Consider the following 22,183-nt stretch of genomic DNA (forward strand, 5'->3'; position numbering starts at 1 on the left):
TCAGGCTATTGTTTGCTAAAAATAATTTCTATTCTCATTGACATTTTTCTGAAAATATAAATGTTTATTATAAAGAATATCTATAATGAAAGCCTATGATTTATAAAAGATACTCAGAAGTATTTAGTTGTGCTGTCCTTTTCCTAAATAAAGAGAATCTCGAAAGTACATTAGCCAACATTAAATACATGTTTTGCGTTAGTATTAAGAGCTAATATTATCTACATTTTTCAGAAACTGTTAACTGATCTGAACATAGCCCCATTTGGAATCTTGTCAATCAGCATGAAAAGTTTCATCTTATCTACACCTTATCTGCACAGTCCCTACTGCATGTACTGTAGCAAGAACAGGACTTCTGACTTTAAAAAGTAGATTTTTAAAGTTTAAAAAAAATGGTAAAAGCTATGATCTGTAGACTAAAAAATTCCAGAACATCAGAGAAGATAGATAAAAACACAGAGAAATGTAGAGAAAGCAGAAGTCTAGGATTTTATTGCATTAGGACCACTAGTTGACCCAAATGGGCAGTAGGGAGTGGGTTCAGAAATCTGGTTGTATGAGTTTGGTGTGCATAGAAACTAATAAAAAGGAACATTCTGATAAATTTTGCTATCTCATCACAGGTAAGAAGAGTAAGCTAATGTTTGGATTTTTTAAAATATATGATTTAATGTATGTATGCATGTATGTTAATTAAATTAAAAAGCTCTCTTTCCTAAATCACTATTTACTTTCATTTCTTTACAGAATGTACTCTGGAGATTTAAGTTCTCCCAACTTAAGGGATCTTCTGATGATGGAAAAACTCGAGTCAAGCTGCTATTTCAGAATCTAGACACCAAACAAATTGAGATGAAGGTAGAGAACATAGTTTACTGTGCCACCCAATCAAACAAAGGAAAACTTTAGTGATAAGCAGATGGAAATTTCCATTCCATTTACATACATACATACATACATACACACACACACACACACACACACACACAAATTCATCCCTGAAGCATTCCTATCTAGAAAGAATAATATCAGAGAGCTTGTGCTGTCTTTTAGTAAAGACGTTTCAATACTAAAATTATGATTATGGAAACATATGTTTTGTCTACTAGATATCACAGATTTCTTTGTAATATTAGCAGGAAATTGGAGGGGTGGAAACAATATAGTAGTTAAGGCTCAGACCTAACATGGACTTCACATGTATTAGATTCCTAGCATCATATGGTCTCCCTCACCCCAAACATCAATAGATTTAGAAGCTTCCCAGCACTGCCCAAATAATCCTCACACTTGAACCTAAGTAGCATCACATTAATGCTGATTTGCATTGAACGTTCAATCTGTTTGTCTCAGAATTACAGATGGGGTCTCTAGAGCTCTTAAATACTTCATGGGAAGCTCCCAAATACAATAAGAAAAAATGTGAAGATATAATTTTAAACAAGTTGGTCATGTATATTATTAGTTATCTATAATATTTATAAAAACTTCTTTGTGAATTGAAAATACTTAGACTCAACTTGCACTGGACTGTCATTTAAACACCAAGTATTGATTTGTTCAATATTATATGTGTAAATGTCAGTAGACTGTTTTCATGTAAGCTAAAGAAAGGCATACTAAAAGTTAAATTCAGTCCACAAAGGAAAAAGATATAAAAAATGTGAGAATCATGAACACATGTTGTTTGGAAACAGATTGTCAACACTTTACATGCCTTTTCTCTTATGGTATGTATCACAGGACTTGCTCTATTTGAGTGGTTATTTCCATTTTTAACATCTCCGTATGCACTTGTGACTTACAGTGGGCATTTACAGAACTCCTTGTAACATTCATCTGCAGGAAATAGATACAATCACAAACTACTAGCAAAACTATTGGCTTATTCATTGCATAATAGGACAATCATTCAAGGTAGGATTCTGGGTTACAGGCTGGGGTGAGAGCTGTGCACTATCCCCATGCAGCTTTGAATATTAGTGACCATTATGTCAGAGATTCTAAAAGCTGGGCTGGTTGGAAGAAGAGAAAGGAAGGAATTTAGAATAACTTAAACTGTACAATGTGTATTTTATGTTCACTTACATGACTTTCATAGTCAACAAAAGTACTTCTTTTTCTTCTGGTTATTTATTTGCCACTTTAATACAGAAATCTCTGAGGTGAAAAGGTTGAAGGGTACCAGAATCTTTCTTTTTAAGTCCTGTAAGACTTTTAACCCAGTACATTCTGTGTAAGAGCTGGGGAAACTCACGGGGCCAGTTCACCCAGGAATTGTGAAGATTTTATGTAATAGGAAATTCTAGTGACTTCTGCCAGTTTACCTGTTATCCTACTGCGTGTGCTCTGGAAATGTGCAACTACTCACAAGATATTTGACAGATAACACCTATTGTTAGATCTAAATGTATTTTTAATGCTTAGTTGGTAATCTGTGTTAGCAAAGGGCCTATAAGCACCAGATAGTCAAAGATGGGCAATTTGAAATACATTACATTAATTTGGTGACATATGTTATGAAAGACTTAACTTATTTATGGCACTGGGTTTGACAGCTTTTGTTTCCATTGTTAGTTGATGGAAAAATAGAGAACAATAAAAGTTTTAGAGGTCATAGAAATAGCCTACAGGATTCACCATGGTCTAAGATTAAACAGTTTATAGGAATCTCTGTGTGAAAAAGAAATGACTTACAAATGCAAATGCATTCATCTAGTTATACACAGAAATGAGTGTGATACATGTAAGTAGATTCCCCAAACCCAAACTAAGCATATGTCTCTTTTTACACCCTCTTCACCAGACCTCATTGTACCCTGAGCAACTCTTACACTCCTCTAGAGGATCTAAGATGAAGAAAAGGTGGGTAGAGATAGAGTCTGATATAAAGGCAGGTAAACTTGGACCAAGTCAGCCCCTTCTAAGGCCTTGTCAAGTCCTGTGTGATGAAGACCCTAATATGAAAGTATGACTCCAGGAAAATACCTATGAGAATCAGGAAAATTCTTGACCTTTTTACTTTGTAAAAATATCTCTTCAGAGGCCCAAGAATCAGCAGTGCATAGATTGTAATGATAATTTAAAGCAACTGCCTTTGAGCAGAAGTTTATTGTAGCTTAGGAGAAGGAGAATAAAGAGAAACTACAAACTACAGAATCTTTCCCGTGAGAATCTCTGGAATTGATGTTTGACCTAAACAAGGCACTGAGACTGAATTCTGAATTGGGGTCAAAGCTATTGCAAATATTGCTAGTGAACAATATCTTGTTTTTATTAGTGATCTGGAACATTTTATTGCCCCAACAGCAATTAGAAAGAGTTTCAGAGAAAGCTACATTTCTATTGCTTGACATTCTAGCTAAATGAATAATAACCAAACATTTTTAATGTAATATGATTGCATTCTTATTGAATATTTACTGGTACTACAATGGTCCCCCAAGCACCAACAGAAGAGACCTTGAACATAGAGCTAAGAGTAAATCCTGAGACTGATGTTTTCATTTCTGTGTTCATGTAACAGACACTGATCATTTATGGCAATGTACAATTTAATGAAGAACACTTACATCTATTTTTTAAAATACATTTTTATTTAAACATTAATACCAGCAGTGAAAACAAAACACCATCATTACAAGGTTATTTATAATATAGTTTTGTTTACACAGATAAAGTTGTTCATGGTTGAATTATAGTCATACAATGTACAACAACCTGCACCGGTGCACATTTTCCATCACTAGTATCAAGTTTCCCTCTCACCCTTCCTGATGCCCTCTTCCCAGGGCCAGGCATGCTTCTGGGATAGACATTTTACTTCATTCTCACTCTGTGTGTGTGTGTGTCTGTCTGTCTGTCTGTCTCTCTCTCTTTCTATTTCTCCCCTTCTCTCCTTTATTTTAGCATTGTTATTTGTACAAATGAAGGAGGTACAAATGAAGGGGAGCCATAAATGTCCTTTTCATATTAGACCCTTCTCTACTGTAAATGTATTCTTTGTTCTTTGTGGCAAGCTACCTGCCATAGGGTGGTCCTCCTGATTTTCATCTCTGTTGTCTCTGAATATCATCCCCACCCTGTCTTTTATTTTTCTTGTCTCCCAGCAATGAGTAAGATTGTTCAATATCTATCCCTCTCCCTCTAACTCCTCTCACTCAGCATAATACTCTCCATTTCCATCCATGTATAAACAAAATTCATAACTTCATTTTTTCCTAATGATTGCATAGTATTCTATTGTGTAGATACATCACAGTTTTTTTAGTCACTCGTCTGTTGTCGGGCACCTGGGTTCTTCCAGATTCTTGCTATTGTAAATGGTGCTGCAATTAACATAGGAACAATTACATCTTTAGGAGAACCAGTAGCATGTGAAATTCACCTCTGATGCTCTAGGCAGTTAATTCCTCAACCCTCTGAGACTCTGTCAAATACATGGAATATGGCAAAATAAAGACAAAGCACAGGTGCAGGCTTGAACTGAAAATTTAAGAGGTTGGGCAAGCTAAGTAAGTGGGTGCTGAGGTGCTGAAAGAGAAGCTTGGGTTCTCTTTGAAAGAGCATTCACATTCTTTCACACAGCCCTTATTACTGATTAAACTGAATTGATGATGTTGAAAACCTGTTTCAAGAAGCAGAGCATATAGATAGGAGACCACCAAACACAAAGCATCATCAGAGAGAAATTATCCTGTCTCCCAGAATACCAGCCAAGTTCCTCATGAAGATGGGTATTGTTAGGTGGCCAGTCTCCACACAGAACAGAGGACACAGAGTGAAGAAGACAGAGATAGGTTTATTAATTTAGGCCCTCAGTGCTGAGGACCTGCAAGTCAAAGGAATTTGGAGCATTGAGTCCCTGCAAGTCAGAGACACTTAGAATCCTAACCATGAGGTAGACACAAAATATAGACATTCAGCCTACATATTCAAGGCACATGTTCATGTTCCTTCAAGGCACATATCATCAAAACAGATGTTAGACTAAGCCATGCATCTTGTTTACTGAGCCCTGTTGGTTTGTTGTCCTCCATCTCTGCCCTCCCAGAGACCTGGGGGGAAATTTTTTGAATCTCATTCTCAACACAAGGCAGGCCTAATCTCTATTTTATTTTCTTAAGTTCAGGCCTGAACTATATGATGTCCGGTTCACAGGTATGAGCAGAAAGAGCTTGAACAACAACAACAACAACAACAACAAATAATAGTATAATGTACATAGCAGTACAGTTCCCTTCTCAGAGTTAGATATGGTTCTGAAATATTATAATTATTTTTAAGGAAGCTGAACCAAAAATAAACTTTCCTAACCTTTCCTCCCTCACTCTCTTCCTTCTTTTCTCTTATTTTCCTTTCTCCTTTCCTCACTTATCACTCCCTTTATTTTTGTCTTTCCTTTTTTTTTTCCATTTCCCTTTTTAGAAGATTTTGCTGCAGGCTATTAGTTGATCTATTCTTGAAATGAGGTTGCTGAGCTAGCTACTTTAGATGTTTGGCTTTTAGAAACATTCTTATTTTGGTTGAGTCTATAGAGGCCATGTCCACAAAACAATATTATTCATACTAATATAAGAGTATAGTTGAACTGCCTCTCTCAGCAATGACAATAGAAAACACCTTGTCCTTTCAGTGCTTACTTGCTCAGGAGGAAGAATTGAGAGTGGAGATGGTAAGTTACTTTACCTGGACACACAGCTTGGAAGGAAAGGCCTGTGAGACTCCATAGCAGGCCTCAGAGTTCCACATGGGAATTGGGAAGCTAGATTACCTCTGAGCACAAGTTTGGGGGAAGTGCTGGGAAAATACTTTCAATACTCAATTCATAGCTAATAGTAGTTCTGTCAATAATAAGCAGCACTTTTCTAGGACTGGGATCTCTACTTATAAAGTTATTATTTCCAGGATAAAGATGGTGATTTGTCTACAAAATGAAACACAGCCAGTTAGTTATCACTTCCCAAGCCTGTCAAGTTGTCTTGGTAAACCTGAAGGCATGGTTCTTGGCACAAGCTACTAAGAAACTTCACATGACCTTGACTTTCATGATTCAAGACCAATGTGGCCTGGCCCCATTCTGACACTATGAGCAGCAATATCTCATCTGCTATTCTTTGTCTGGTCACATCTCTCAGCCTCATTTCTAGCTTCTTTTGAATATTCCTCTGCCATTGGCTTTGTCTAAGGATCTCTGCTAAAGCATAGGATTTTAATGTTGGAATAGTTTAGAATTAGACATTTAGCATTAAAAAAAGAAAAAAATATTTAGATATACATAACTTAGGATGGCACCTATGTGGCATTAGCCAATGATACAAATGCTTCCAGACCACATATATTATCTGTCCTTGAGAGCTTCATGTTTCTTTCCATTAACTTGAAATACTGTTAACTATTATTTCTAAGATGCCTGATGGAGTGGCTTTCTGGGTGCTCTCACTAGCTGTCTTAAGCTCCCTAACAACCTGGAAGCTGCCTAAGACAGAAATGTGAACTCAGATTTATGTCATTATGGGACTCAAAAAGTTGATCCAGGTCAGAGTACCTATACATCAAAGAGCCTGATTTCTTTACTTTTTATTAATGTCTTTATTTAAGCACCTTGATTACAAATATGATTGTAATTGGGTTTCAGTCATGTAAAGAACACTCCCCTTAACCAGTGCAACATTCCCACCACCAATGTCCCAGATCTCCCTTCTCCCCTCCCCACCCCCATCTGTACCTCTGACCACCTGTCTTAGTCATTATAGGTGTGAATTAAGGTGATTTAAAAGAATGTCCTGTTGAATATGCCCCCAAAATATTTTTGTTAAATTTACCTATCATTGCATTATCCATTTTAACCCTGTTAAAATTATAGGTAATATTATTAATATAAATACATCCCCATTGTAATGCATCTATCATTAGGGTTTTCATCATCCCTAAATTGAAACTTTCCCCTTAAACAGTGGAAGCCCTACCCCCTTTTTCAGCCCTCTTAATTTCTGCTCAATTTAATATCTCTATGGATGTGCCTATTATGGCAATAAAGCTGAATGAGAGCCACACAATGTAAGCCCTTTCTTATCTGAATTCCTCACTTAGCCTAATGTTTCCAAGGCTTATATACATGTTACAAGATGAGTTGTACTTTATTCTTTTGTGTCGTTAGATAATCTTCTGTCGTATATGTAGGCCATGCTTTTTCAGTAATTCAGTAAAATATTTATGAAAACGTAGGTTGTTTCTCTGTTTGCTATAGTAAATAATGCTATTGTTAAAAGTGCTATACAAGTACAATATTGTACAAATACAAATTGCAAATACAATATTGAGGGGTTTGTTTTCCAATTCTATTGAGTATATATCTAGGCATAAAATTTCTGGTTTATGGGGTAATTTTATGAATAACTTTTTAAGAACTGTTTTATTATGTGATATCATATTATATACTTATCAGAAATGTAAAAGTTTTTATTATGTCATACCCTTCACAATATTTGTTTATTCCTTAAAATATATGTAGATACTGAACAGATAGTATAGTAAGTAGAGCATTTTCCTTGCATGTGGCCAACTTGGGATTGAGCGTCAGCAACCTACAGGGTCCCTCTGAGCACTTCCATAAATAATTTTTCTGTTTTTTGGTCACACCTAAGTTCTCAGGAGAAACTCTAGCTCTGCATTTAGGAAACACTCCTGACTTTACACTCAGGTATATCACACAGTTTATATACCATCTTATACATTTGAGGTGATACCTTAATGTGACTTTTACTTGCATTTTTCTGGTGACTAGAAATGCTTGAACATCTTATGGGCTTATTGATCATTTACACCAGTTCATTAAAGAAATGTCAACTCAAACCTTGTCTATTTTTAAAAATAGGTTGTTTGTCTTTAGGTTATTTAATAATAGAAGTTCTCTACAAATTCTGGATGTTGAACTCTTATCCAATGTATAATTTGAAAATATGTTCTCTAATGCTATAGCATTATGCTTAGCTGATAGCCTTATGCTATATCTTTCTGCTGTCTTGAAAATGACCTTTGATACACAGATTTTATCCATTTTGATTAAATAGAATTAGTTAAATTATTTGGGTGGTTGACAATTATGTTATAAGCTCCGGGTTTCACTATTAAAAACATGTGGTACTAGTGATGCCATTCTTGACGGTAGCCTCGTAGATTCCTCTCAGTGCTTGCATAGTGTTAACTCATGGAAGGATGGAGGATGAGGTCTTTCCCCTCCAGCTTGGAGCACGCGTCTGCCACCCTGTGCAGCCGGCGGTTCTGAGGTGAAACGGCGGGTAAACAGCTCACAGAAGTCAGGCTTGTAGAAATATTAGCTTTATTCGATGGACAAGACTGAAGTCCAAGGTCTCAGCCTCAGTTGCAGCCAACCACCACCTCGCCTTCCACAGACCATTGTTTTTATCCCCCAGAATTAGGTACCACCCAATGGTGGGATCAGATACCACCCAATGATGGAAGCAGAATCAGGTACCACCCTAGGGTGGGGGCAGAATGCAAGGTCACACCCCAAGGTAGGGCACAATCACCGGATCAGGGTAGGGTCAGTAACACATAATAATCCCCAAAATATTTACATACACAACAGCCTAGGACTGATATTATAGGTGGTTTACTGCTGGCTTGTATTTTTTCCAGATGGCAGCATGATTTCTTCTTCTCAGTGTACCTTCAAATTGAATGGAAGTCTTGTCATGTTTCATACATTAAATGATGTGCACTTTGTGATGGGTGGTTTATGTTTATTTGTGATCTTTAAGCTAATACATATTGAGAGTTTTAAAGCTGCATGGAGCTGCTTCTTAGCTGAGCTTGGAGAGAACTACTTAGTTTCACAGTGACCAGATACCCACTGCAGCCCAGAGGCCATTTTTACAGTGCTTAGGGGGCCGCAGGAGATTTTTCTGTTTTTAATATTCTGAGTGAATTTCTAAACAGCCAAGCTCTCTGAAGTGCTGTAAGATTATTGACTGTATGCTATTGACAATGACAGTTCACACAGTTCCTCAGCCACACAGGGATTCCTGAGTTACCACAATCAGGAATGCACAGCTCCTGCAGAATTTCCAAAAGCGCTCTTCCTACAAGGCCTTTGTGTAAAAAGCAAATTAAATGAAAGAATTAAATCTGCCTTCAAGATTCCACTTTCCATATCCATCCTTAATGCGAAAGAGTCATTTCTTGGGGGAAATGGATTTAATCTACCCACACATTAAGAGTGTATGGGTGAAAGAAAGGATTTGCAGACTTCTGCTTGCCCACTGGCATTTTTCATGTAAACAAACATGCTGGCAATACTAAAGCAGAGGAAATTGTGGTGGAAAATATTGAACAAATGGAAGATAATCCTAAATTCAATGATGGTAAGTGGTTCATTTATCTTCCACTCTCTAAGAAGGAGAAGTGGACCCAACATTAAGTAATTTCTTCTTCCCCAGAGAAACTGGGGTAATAGTTTAACCCAATCCTCACATCTCTTAAATTTACTGCTTTTGGTAGCACTTCTGCTAATCTCGCTTAATCTGGAAAGGTTATCCCAAAGACCCAGGAAGCAGTGATGCTATTACCCAGAAAATAAGAGGCATTACAGAAAATGGTGGAAGAGCTGGCATTAAAATATATGATGTACATTTAAGTACATCACCCAAGAGCCTATTTATTAAGTGCCATTATTAATTCTTTTCAGGATATGAAGAGCAAGCCTTTTTTATATTAATGGAGTAGAAATTATCTACTTACTCATTTGTAGTCCCTCTCTCTTCTCCATGGAGCTGCTTTCCTGCTAAAATTTAATAATAATAAATAACAAAATGCTGTTGTACATGACATCTTTTAACAGAGACATGATCACTGTTCTGCCAGCCAAGAAGAGCATAACAGGAAATAGCTCTCATGTAATTGCTATGTTTACCTAAAATGATGCGATTCATAAAAAACAATGAACAGCCAATTTGACATTAAGTGATATGTCTCTCTACAATTGAATATGACTGTATTAATCATTATTAATATCAACTTAAAGAGTATTCTAGTTTTGTGGTTGACTTTCTTTCCTAAAATAAAAAAATCGTTCTTTCATCTATTATAATTAATACAGAAAATGAACATGGGAATTTCTGTGCAGAGCAGATTATAGTAAATATGCCTATTTCGCAGGTAAATAAGGAGCTTGCACAAAAGTACTAAATAGCTATATAATGTTTGTATTATAACTGGTTTTATAGCAGTATCGTTTACTTTTGTTTGGCTGTGAAGTTTTTTGGTTTGTTTTTGGATAACATTCAGTAGTACTCAGGATCTCCTGCTGACTCAAGGATTCAAGGATCGCTCCTTGCAGGAGAACCATGTGGGATGCGTGGGTCCAAACACAAATGGGCTGCATGCAAGTACCCTGATACTTTACCCACAGTACTGAAGCTTTAACCAAATAAAAGTACCTCATTTAATCTTAATCTGTTTGCAAGGGCTTGAAGGAGTTTAAACCAGAGAGAATACATCGAGATGTCAAGACAGTTCTTCCATGCTCCCTCTAGGTTTGTACTTTAGGAATCTCTTTTCCAGAGACCAAATTTGCAACTCTCCTCTGGAGAAGCAGAGGTTGATCACAAAGTCACTGGCAGTGAAACTTGGGGCTGTCAAGATCCAAAAGGCTCAGGTTTGTTAGGCTTCTTGTTTTTCCTCAGTTATTCTTTTTGTTTCATGGCCTCACCTGGCAGTGCACAGGATTTACATCTAGCTCTGTTTTAAGGGATCATCTCTGGCAGTGCTGGGAGAACCATATTGTGCCAGGTATAATTGGGGTTGACCAACAGGCAAGGCAAGCTCTAACTCCTATACAATCTCTCTGACGCATGTCTTTTTCTCTTCTTTTAACTCAGTAGCATACTGTAACCACAGTATAAGAAATTCCAACTCTATAAGAGAGATTATCTGTGAAAGGTAAGACTTTCTAGAGGACCTAATCAATGCAAATCAAGGCACTTGGTATTCTGTCTTTTGAATTCACTCTTCAGGGCAGGCATGTACCTGCTAAGAGGTCATTTTTAGGAGAGATCATTCTTAGGAAGTTGTCCTTTATCTGGCCACTTGATTTTCCTGGCAGAAAATAGCTTGGTATACCTCTGCCTGCATCTGCTTTGCCCAACTGGGTCTTTCTTCCTCAGACAAATCTAACAGTGTCCCAAGCCTGAACTAGGACAACAGTTCAGGCATCTAGATTGAAGAGGAAAATAAGACTGGGATCCCAATGGTCCCTTCTACTTGGATCCTTTTAAACTACATGATTTGGGGGATGGGTCAGTATATACCTCAGGTAACTCAGCTGTTCTATCTACCATTGACCCTTTCATTTAATTTTTCTCCTGATTGTTTCTTATATTTGACTCCTTTAGGTAGATTCACTTATTCGTTCTGGTTCTGTTTGCCTATGCCTTAAATGGTAGCACAATAAGAAACAGACTGCTTTACACTCTAGGAAAAATAAAAGCTGCATCAGCATGCAGTAGACAGCTGCAGTGGAAGAGGAAGCAAGGAATGCAGGGAAATGGGGGGGGCGGGATCATAAGAAGCCCACCAGGTTAGGGACTGGATCTGAAAAGCACAGGCCTGTGCAGAAGAATGGGGGAACTCCTTGAGCAGATTCCAAAACCCAAAGGCTGAGAGGCTTTGATTCCTAGTGTTAGAGGAAGAAGCTGTTGAAATAGCTGCAGGGACTCAGAGGAAAATCCCCTTTGCCTTGGTTCTTTTGAAGGTGGGTAAATGACTGATAGTATCACATATGCATTAGAGAACAAGAACAAATTCAATCACATATGCATGGAGTATCTCTGACTAGGAATTCTAAGAGGAAACGGGCAAGCCAGGGGACTCTTCCCTTTGCTAAGGAACCTGAAGCATTCATCAGGTAGAGAGAAGCTTCACAAGAACAAGAGAAGCTCCACAAGATGACTTCACCGGTCACACCTGGCCTCTGGATGTCTGCCCTGCCTGAAGATAGGATGATCTTGATGAAAAAAGAATGTTTGGAGAAGATGCTACGTTTAACTATCTTTTATTGTTTGTTTTGTTTTGGGCCACACCAGGCAGAGTTCTATTCTCTGGAATTACTCCTGGAGATGTTGAGGTAGGGAGAGAGGCAGCATATGGAATGCTGGGGTTCAATCCTAGCTACCCTACCCACCATGCTTTTGTTTTACAGTGCCTTATGCTTTCTAATTCAAAAAAAGTCTACAGCTTCCCTCAAGTTCACAAGGTCTCCGTGGAACTTTGCTCCACTTACTAAGGTACCTTATTGGACCAAGCCTGTTGTGAACATTTTAGGGAAAGCCTCTCTGAGTCCTATTTGGAAAGCTCAGTCCTGAACATTTGAGCTAAAGCCACACATCAAAGGCATCAGCAGCTTCTGCCCAAATATGAAGAACTGCTTGGAACCAGACAAAATCAGATCTGCAGGTCCAATTTTTACCAGAATGAAATGACCCTGCAGGATCCTTTCTGTTACTTTGGGGCATGCCTTTGTCCCTCTGCCTATAGGAACCTCTCCCTCTCCCAACTTCTTTAGGCTTTTTTTGCCTAATAAATGAATATATCTGTGTAAAGATTTTTTAATGATTTAAACTTCCTCAAAAAATTGTCTTTTACATTATCAGATAGCAATAGGAAACTCAAGATTGTTGATCATTTCTTTTTCTCTTCCTTTTGTTTTTGTCTTTTTTCACTACCATACTGTGATTGAATGGTACTGTAATGATAAGATGTTTTTTCATCCAATGTTCCAGCATCACTTTCCACCAGAATGTTCCCTTCCTACTACCAGTGCCTCTAAGGACCTTCCTGTTTCAACCCCATTAGCATCCTCCCACTCCCACCCCAGGTAAATTTATTTTGTAGACCCATTCTCCAGTTCAGTTGCCTTTCGCCATGTGTGGCTGTTGGTAGCTCCTTTACTGTGCTTCTTTGTATTCCACATATAATACAAATATTATCAATACAAAACCAGTATCTATATCTGTCCCTCTTCTTCTGGATCACTTCAATGAGCAAGATAATCTCCAGATACATCCATGTCATCAGTAAACTGCATGATTTCATCCTTTCTTATAGCTGAGTAGTATTCCATAGACCACAACTTCTTTATTCAGTCATCTGTTCTTGGACACTTGGAATGTTTCCAAATTTTGACTATTGTACATTTCTTGAGTATTTGTTTCTCTCAGACTCCTTTCACATCTGTCTCTCTCCCTTGAGATTCCCTTGAGGGAAATCAAAGAAGGGTTTATACAGAAAGGGAAGAGATTCTACTGACAGAGACTTACCTATAACCACTTTAGTTATGCCAGCTGACAGAATGAACTTGGAAAACTTTTGGAAGGATATGATTGTAGGTCATCCCACAGCATGCACACCTGGACAGTCTCTCTCGAACCTTAAACAATGCTTTCCAGATGGTCAATCTATTTTTATTAGCCCTTTACTCATCTCCATGATCCTTCTTTCTACGATTTGGCAAGTTATAAATAATAAAAGATATTGTGTTTAGAAAGACTAATATATAGAAAAGGGCATTGGGAATAGAGGGGGTAGAGAAGGAAAGTGAGAACATGATTCTATGTATTGTATTTTCTTTAATAAGAAAGTGAAAATAAATGTCTACATACTTCTGAAAGAAATATATATTATTTTTCATGATCTTTTTGACTATCATCATTAAGTAGAAAGTAGACCCAGTGTCATAGGTGCCTCTGCATATAATATGAAGGTTATTCAAATGACCTATAAAGAAATCATACCTGCCTGGCAGGCTTTTGTAGATTATTGGTACTCTAAAACAAATTGAAGATGTCTTTTCTTGTACCCTAATGTTTATTTTTATTTTCACTTTTAGAAATTCAAAATGAATGAACTTCTGGACTATAACCTAAAAATTTTCATTTGGTTGTAAAATAAATGCAGTAACATATATTTAGATCTGGGGAATTTTCAGTAAAAAATATATGCGTAACTAGGACAAAGGGAGGTCTCGTGTTCTTCAGGTTCTTGATGTCTCTCCACAGAAAATGTCGGTAAACTTTGTAGCTGCTATTTAGGATATGGACTCTGTTTTGCAAAAACAACTTTTCCAAGAGCAAGAGTTCACCTCTAAAATGTATGCCTCTGGGAAAAAGGAAGTAGGTACAAGTGATAGATTGGGGGCTATTTGGAGAAGTCAAATTTTTTTGAGTATCGTGGCAAGGTAATAATGCTGAGCTTTAGAATAAATAAAATTTATGAAGTTATGATTTTATTATTTGCTGAAGGGGAAAAGGTGGTTTAAAACGTGAGCCAGAGAAACAGCCAAGGCGCCTTCACAGCTCAGTGCTGGCCAGATAGAGGTGAGTTATAGAGTAACCTTAAAGGTTACAGATGAACAATTTATTGAAGGAAGGTAAATCTTTTGAATGCAACCTAATAAATCTGAACTGGATAGAGGAGAGAAGCTACCTCAGGTAAATTTCAAAAGGAAAGGACAGTAAATTGCTAGTTAACTGGGCACTTGGCCTCTGACTGTCTTTTCTCTATCCAGCACAACTCCTTACACACTGGATTATCTCTCTCACTGGTTCCCAGGAGCTTCTGCTTAATTCAAATTCCAATTTCCAGCCATAACTGGCTCCTTTTGGATATTATCATTGTGACTGGTAGTTGGACCACACTCTGCCTACTGATTCACCTCAGGGTCACAACTTCCTGGATTGCCACATAGTGAATGTTCTGGAATATTGCAAGCCCACAGTGGCTAGAAACCAACCCTGCAGGCAAAATTTTTGTCTTTAGCAGGTGCTAAGATCACAGTCCCCCAGCATATTTCAGCCGAGATATAGAGTTAGTAAAGGAAAAATTAAAATTAAAATTCAATTTTCACACTTGGGGATCCATAGTCAATATGGTAAAAAAAGAATATCAAAAAGTGGTCAGGCCAGATCTGAATCCCTTGTAGATAGACTATACATAAGTTTGTCATTTTGTGAGGTGATTATTCCATGTGATTCTTTTATTTCAGATAGTATTTGGTTGTCTAACAGTTATGTTTCAGCTATAGATTTGACCACCAAGTTACCAAGCCCCTGAATTGAATTCCATGGGATAGGGCAGGAGAGAAATGGCTGACTTGGAGTGAGCATGTATTTGAAGGGAATTGCTCCACCTGAGTGGAAACTGTTCGTAAGTGGTTATAGACATCAAATTTCTCCCTCTTTCGTAGGGTCATTAGATGACAATTAGGGAAAGCACAAACCCCAGATGACTGCTGTTCCTTACAGGGGATGTCAATCATCTCACAGACATTTTTGACAAATGTCTGGCAATATGTGCACCGAGATGGAAATACAGATAGTTCAGTAAAGAATGTGACTTCTACTGGAGGAGATTTATTGAGGACATGCGGGTGATATTAGCATCTCTGTGTTGATTGAAAGTGTCACTTTCATGACAGATGGCACCTGACTGAGCGTAAGGGTTGGGAGAGAAAAATGTTTGCTGAAGTGTGGGTGACCTCGTTATTCATATTTGATGAGTGCAGTATAGAACCTCATGGCTCCCTAAAAGTTGTGCCTAATTAGGGAAAAACTCAGGGTTTTCAAATATGGGAAAGTTGATCATTGTGCCAACTGCAAATCATAGTCGAAATCATTATTGCTATCATGACAAAATACGTATTTTATAGCAATAAAATCATTTGAACAAATATGTGGCAGAGGAAAGTGACTATGTGGCAGGAACTGCTTGGAAGGAAGGGAAAGAACAAGCCCGGCATTCAGTGGCAGCTGCCCAGCTTCCGGGGTTCTGCCAGGTACTCTGACCCTGTTTTCTGACCCTCAGCTTTCTTGTCTATAAAATGAACCTGGAATCTATCCAATAATGCTTCATATTAGAAATGTAGTTGGCTGGAATTTTGCTTGTGGTGAAAACATTTTGAAATGAATTAAAACCATTTAAAAGTTCATCTTTGACAGTTCCCACACATGACTGTATAGAAATAGCATGGAATCTAGCATGAGAAAGTCCTGGATTATCCTTGCTGTTTGTTTTTTGGGGCAGGTTGTAAGCCTCTGTTTCTCATCTAAAACAGGGTAGACATGCCCTATAGTGCTGTTCTTAGGGCAGAGCCTTGAGCAGTACTCACACACACAATATGTAGCATGCTGGTTTCCTTGTCCCTTCCTCAGTGGTGGTGCTCTCCTGTTTCATCATTGTGTTCTGGTAAAGTCCTGTAAGCATGCCAAGATTCAGTCTCCTTTTTTACTTTTTAGAATTAAAAAATTAATTTTTAATGAAAAATAAATGACATGCATCTATTTTCTAAATGAATGTTTTTTAGTGCATAGATTCACATTCTTGTGCAGATGTTCATTGTGCTTCTTGTACAGCTGGAACTGTACCCCTGGACAAGAGCACTCCCAACCCCTTCCCCACCTCTGATCCCCACCTTTCTACTCTGCCTCTGTGAGTACCACTAATTTAGACACCTTATGTATGTGAAATTATGTCTTATTTGTCATTTAGTGTCTGGCTCATTAAGTATGAAGTTAATTTATATATTTTCATATATATCATTTTTATATTGATATATATTCCTCTATTTGTACTTGATTATATTTTTATCATGAAAAAGGATAAATTTTAGTTTACCAAGTTTCTTCCATTTGGCAATAATACTCAAAATATCAATTTTGTCAGCCAAAATTGGTTCTTTATCTTAATTACTTCACATCTGTGTGCCCAGAAAATACACTATATATTCCTTTGACAAAAAGGAAATTCATTATGTTTTTTTTAATAAATCATCTGTAATTTTGTTGTTGTTGCCATAACAAATTATGTTAAATTTGGTGACGTTCAAATTTCTACATATTATATTTTGTTCTTCCCACAGAACCTTTGTCTCTGCACACTAAGGTGTTGGCAACCTGGTGGTTTTAGATTTATTTTTGCAGAGAACTCAGTGCATCCAGTCTCTTCCAGACTTTCCCTTGTGCTCAAAAATTGACTGACGAGGATAGCTAAAGTTTAAGAGCATAGACCTCAGACCTCCAGCCTCTCTCAGATTGAGGAGCTGATGTGTCACCTGGACCCTGGTCCATTAGATCAGCATGTTCTGGAGAATTCTAGGTGCATTTATTCCACTAGCCAAACTTGCAGTACCAGAGATGGGACAGGAGAGTCAAATGAATCCTGAACTAATCCTTTTATCCCCAGAAGTCCCTTGGGGCAACAAAGAGGGGGAAACCCTTTGCCTTATCTATTCAAATGTCCTTTGTTTTCAGAACAATAAGAGGAAATTGTAGTGTACTATTTTCTTTATTTGAATAAAGCCCAAATCCTACTGATGTTCTTTTTTCCTCTCCAAAAGCAGAAGTATACCATGTTCTACTGTGCCTCATTACTTGTAGTGCATACACAGATGAGCAACCTTTCTCACCTATGGGGGATATTTAAAATAAAAATAAAAATAAAATAAAAAAATAAAAATAAAAAAATAAAAGCCTCATGGTTGCATGAATCAGGGAAACGTGGTCTTTCAGAATAATTCCTCTTCTCAGTGGGGACCACACTCCCAAGGCAAGTGGACTAATACCCTGCTGGCATTGAGCCTACCATGCCACTAGTGTCTGTCCATTCTTCCTGTTTTTAATATACCTCAAATATTGTCCTACGTGTTTCTATTTTTTTTTCTCCCACTAAATGTTAAACACAAGATCAGTCCATTTCATTATCCTGTCTTGTGGGTTCTCATAATATTCTGATGTTTTATAAATTTTTATATAACAGCTTTGGAGTATATGATTGCATTGCTAATATGCCCTGCTCTCTCTCAAAACAATGTGAATTTCTCTATAATGGTGAATCCCAATTGAGTGGTAACTTGACAATCTTAAAACTTGTTTGCAGCACTGCCTAAAGAGCCCTTAAAGAGCACCATTTTTACCAAGGAAATTTGAACAATGTAGTATGCTGTGTCACTGAGAGACAATCCAATTAACTTAGTAAGGGAAACAAGAAAAAGCTTTATTTTTAAGTTTATTTCCTCTCTACATCAATTTGAATAAAGAACTGTTTTCAAATAACATAACACTTAATATTATCAGATACATTATTGATTCTTGGTAGTGCTGCTCTGTTGATAGCATGGCATTTCAACATAACTTCTAATCCAATATGTTGGGCTCTCTGTGCCTTTCTATTTGCTATTATGCAGCAATAACTGACAGAGCCCAGTAATTCTGTCCATAGGGCCTACAAATGACAGCCTGTGATATGTGTACATGTTTAGAGAGTGCAATTTGTATTGATGAATACAATGAGTCTTGAAATTCAATAGGAGTGTTCAGTTGTAGTAGAAACACCAAAACTACCTTTGATTGACTAGAATTGCAAAATTGCTGTTAAGGTTAGCTTTGCTGGTATGCTTTGATTAAAAAATGAAGTGGTCCACAGATCTCATGGCTAGATCAACTTACTGGTTTTCTCTGGTACATCCTGTGCCTGCTCATTGGTATCTGGAAAAAGAATTACAATTTTAGTTGATTCCTGGATTTTAATACCGTTGATTGGGATTTTATATCATATATTTTTGGTGTATTTTTACTTTGTCCTGCTAAAATTTGAAGATATTTTATAATCTAACTTCAACTTATGAAACCAAAAGCCATTTATGTCAAGTGTGAATTGCTGTATTAATGGTGATGGCCTTTGTCTCTTTGTTTCTTAGTGTAGTGTCTAATATTGAATAAATCTCTGGGACAGTTGAAAAGTGGTGTCCAATTTACAAGCTCCCAAAGCAAAGATGATATGGGCTTATGAATCTTCTTAAAAATTATATTACAAAAACTCAGTAATTAGTGTTTGGAAATATATATATATATATATAAGTTGAATTAAACTTATTGTATTAATTATGTATTAAAACTCTTGTTTTATTTTAGCCAATTCTTTAGTGATCTTTTCTCCCAGGGATAATCACAATGTATGAGAGACATGAAACACAATCATGGGGTATTGAGAAAACTGCTGTAACCAGTCTGAAGCACAGTTAGCATGGGACTAGTTACCTCTGAATTTTGTGAGAGATGAGGATCACTGAGGAGCAAGTATAGTAATTCTTGTATTAAATGCTAAGGATAACCTAATTTTGCCAAATTACCCATAATAAATTTGACCATATTGCTGCTCAACACTCAGAAAAAATTTAAATAAACAGTAGTAAATTAATAATAGACAATTAATTGTGTATATTTCTAGGCTGAGATTCACTCTTATACAAAGGAGAAACTTAAAATGAATGAAGGAGAATGCCTTCATTCTGGTAACTGGTTAGTTGACCAAATTCAAGCCCGGGGACCTGGATTTTCTTCATTATAGTAACTGGTTAGTTGACCAAATTCAAGCACGGACCTGGATTCTCCATGGCTGTTTCTCTCATCTCTAGTATGTGCCTTTGATTTGAGTTCCTCTTCCTAGGCACTTTTTCTCCACATAGAAATGTAGACAAAATTGGTTATATCTTCCACACTGCCCATAGCAACTAGAAATACTAACTTTCATTCTCCCTGTTCCCAGTGTCCTTGCCAATTACCCGCATCTCTGGTGGGTAGACCTGGTCCCCAAACATTCAAGGAACAACTTCCACAATGATCCCAAGAGAAGGATCTGGGTGGACTCCATGTCAAAAGGGATAATGAAGTAACTTGAAGGTGTCTGTCTCAGCTATGAAGAGTAACAACTCCGAGAAGACTGAGGGTTGAATACTTCCTGAGAAAAGCAGGTTTCCCAGTTGTGTGCTGCCCCTTGACTGGTCTCAGAGCAGCAACTAGAAGTAACTTCTCTGGGAAACAGTCACATTTAGAAAATGCATATTTTGACAAAACTTATTTAGCAGGACTTAATTCAGTCACTTTAGAAGAAATGTTGATATTCTTCTTGTTTATCATTGCAAACATAAAGGCATTGATATTGATTTCCCAGTCAACATAACTTTCAAACAATTGTTTCATGAACATAGGCATGCTAGATGGTTCATAGCTGACTTTCTTGTTTTAACATGTTAGACATATGAGATGCAATATCTCAGGAAGAGCAATGATATGAGTTTGTGCTGCATATTTGCTTAAGTATTATTTGGAATCATTATTATAGGGAAGCAGGAACCCAGAAGTTTTTTTGAAGGGAACATTATTGTCTCTTAGGGGAATTCCATCAGTTCTTATTCCTCTGTGGATATGGTAACAGGCTGAGGGTGCAAATGATCTCTCATATGTTCTGTGTTTATCACTTCTTCAATGATCTCCATGCAGCTGTTGACTGGTTCCTTCAAGGATAGTCTTTGTACACAAGTTCATACTATTGCATATGTATACACAGATGCACAGACACATCTGCTCAGGCACACTCATGTAGTTTCAATGTATGTAACCACATAGTTTTATATACATGCATATACATTTTCATATACTTTCTCAAACAGAAGAACTTATTCTAATGAATAGAAGCTCAGAACCCCATAGCACTGATTCTATCAAAGCCTCAGTGGAAGCAATCAAAGCTGACTTTACTATAGACTGATGTCATGATTCTATTCTCAGGTAAATTGAAATCCAACAGGGATAGAGCTCAAATACACAAAACGGAAATGGGTACTAATTTATGTTGAGTAAAAGAAAATTAAGATTTCAGACTAGATTTTCAAAGTCTCTGCAAGAAATAAAGTCAGCATGTTTGGGTGTTTATATCCATCTTAGAGCACATTGTTGTTACATTCATATTTTATATATGAATATATAACTTACTGTATGAATATGTAACTTACTTGGTGTTCACAAAGTATAGAATGTGTTAACTATTTTTATAAGAAAATTTCCAGGTATTAACAAACACACAATTAATGTTAATATTTCTTGCAGGAGCTGGAGTTTCCGGATCTGACATGTGTCCTGCACTGTATTCACTCCTTCATAGCAGCCAAGGTGGCCTCTGTGGACCCCATGTTCATAGACAGTCAGAGTGTCACCAGGAAATACATGTACAGCAACTAAAAGTGCTTCTACTGAGTGCTGAAAATTAAATTATTTTCTTAAGAAATGAATCTTTCCTGCACAATGTTGCAACTTTGTGTGATTTTATAATGAGCCTATAGTTGTGATACCAATAAAATATGTCACTAGTTTCCAGAGATGGGTCATAATTATCTGATGAGTCAATGAGACTCTATTCAAGCTAATATGTGGTTCCAAGAACTCAGCTTTCATGAGAATTGACACCATCACTGACATTCCTACAAATCAGGTAAATATGGTACCAGTACCTCAGGCCTACTCCATACTTGGAGAAATCCAGATTTTATTTTTATAGAAGATAGAGCAAAAAATCCTAAAAGCCCACCATTTACCTTCTTCATAAAGGAAAGGATTTATTTTGAGTTTAGCTTACTATCTTCTAGAGGAGGTAGTGAGTAAAGGCATTATTTGAGTGAGTCACAATGGAACTTTATGGAACAGGGATGCCAACCTTCATCTTTTAATTTTTATGTTATATGTAATTAAACTCTGATACTGATAGAAAATATAGTCACTTACATTATTTCTCCAATCCTTAAGATAAGAATCCTTGTTTCTTATGTTATTACTTCTGAAAATATTTGATCTTAAGATACGTTATCAAAATAATTTAATGGCTCCCTGAGTTGTCATAGGAATACAGACTTTAGTTAAGAAAAGTCAAAAATTATGTACTTCTTTTTCAAAACTACAAGTACAGGAAGAAAATAAAACCACCAGACTGTAAAGTATAGGAAAATAAGTTTAAGCAAAGTAGATGTTCCTTACAGTTTTCTTTGGAAAGCGAATGTGCTATAGCAATTGTACAATGTTCCGAAACATGATTGAAATTTAAGCCACCTTTCTGGGGTCACTGCAAATACATTTCTTGTTGTATTTTTCTTTATAAGGAAGGCAATATTTTCATTTATAATATATTAAATATTTATAATCAAAGTTTTTTATGTGTTGGAAATATATTCTTTTAGAAGATATCTCTATAATATATTTTATATATACCTGCTCTATATAAAATTCCCCATTTACTTTTTGGTTGTTATTTTATTTTTGTGTGTGGGGGTTGTTGGTTT

At 36.8% G+C, this 22,183-nt stretch overlaps 1 protein-coding gene across 1 annotated transcript in view; it reads left to right on the top strand.

Annotated features, from left to right (window-relative positions):
- The window catches only part of SNTG2 (syntrophin gamma 2), a 329,060-nt gene extending 307,833 nt beyond the window's left edge, over positions 1-21,227 (top strand). The window contains exons 17-18 of the mRNA XM_049784652.1: positions 751-861; positions 20,961-21,227. Of these exons, the coding sequence (XP_049640609.1) occupies positions 751-861; positions 20,961-21,092 (243 nt within the window). The 3' untranslated portion in view covers positions 21,093-21,227. The remainder of the gene's footprint in view (positions 1-750; positions 862-20,960) is intronic.
- The last annotated feature ends 956 nt before the right edge of the window (positions 21,228-22,183 follow it).

The sequence above is a fragment of the Suncus etruscus genome, chromosome 12 (genome assembly GCF_024139225.1).
Source record: "Suncus etruscus isolate mSunEtr1 chromosome 12, mSunEtr1.pri.cur, whole genome shotgun sequence".
Classification (NCBI taxonomy): domain Eukaryota; kingdom Metazoa; phylum Chordata; class Mammalia; order Eulipotyphla; family Soricidae; genus Suncus; species Suncus etruscus.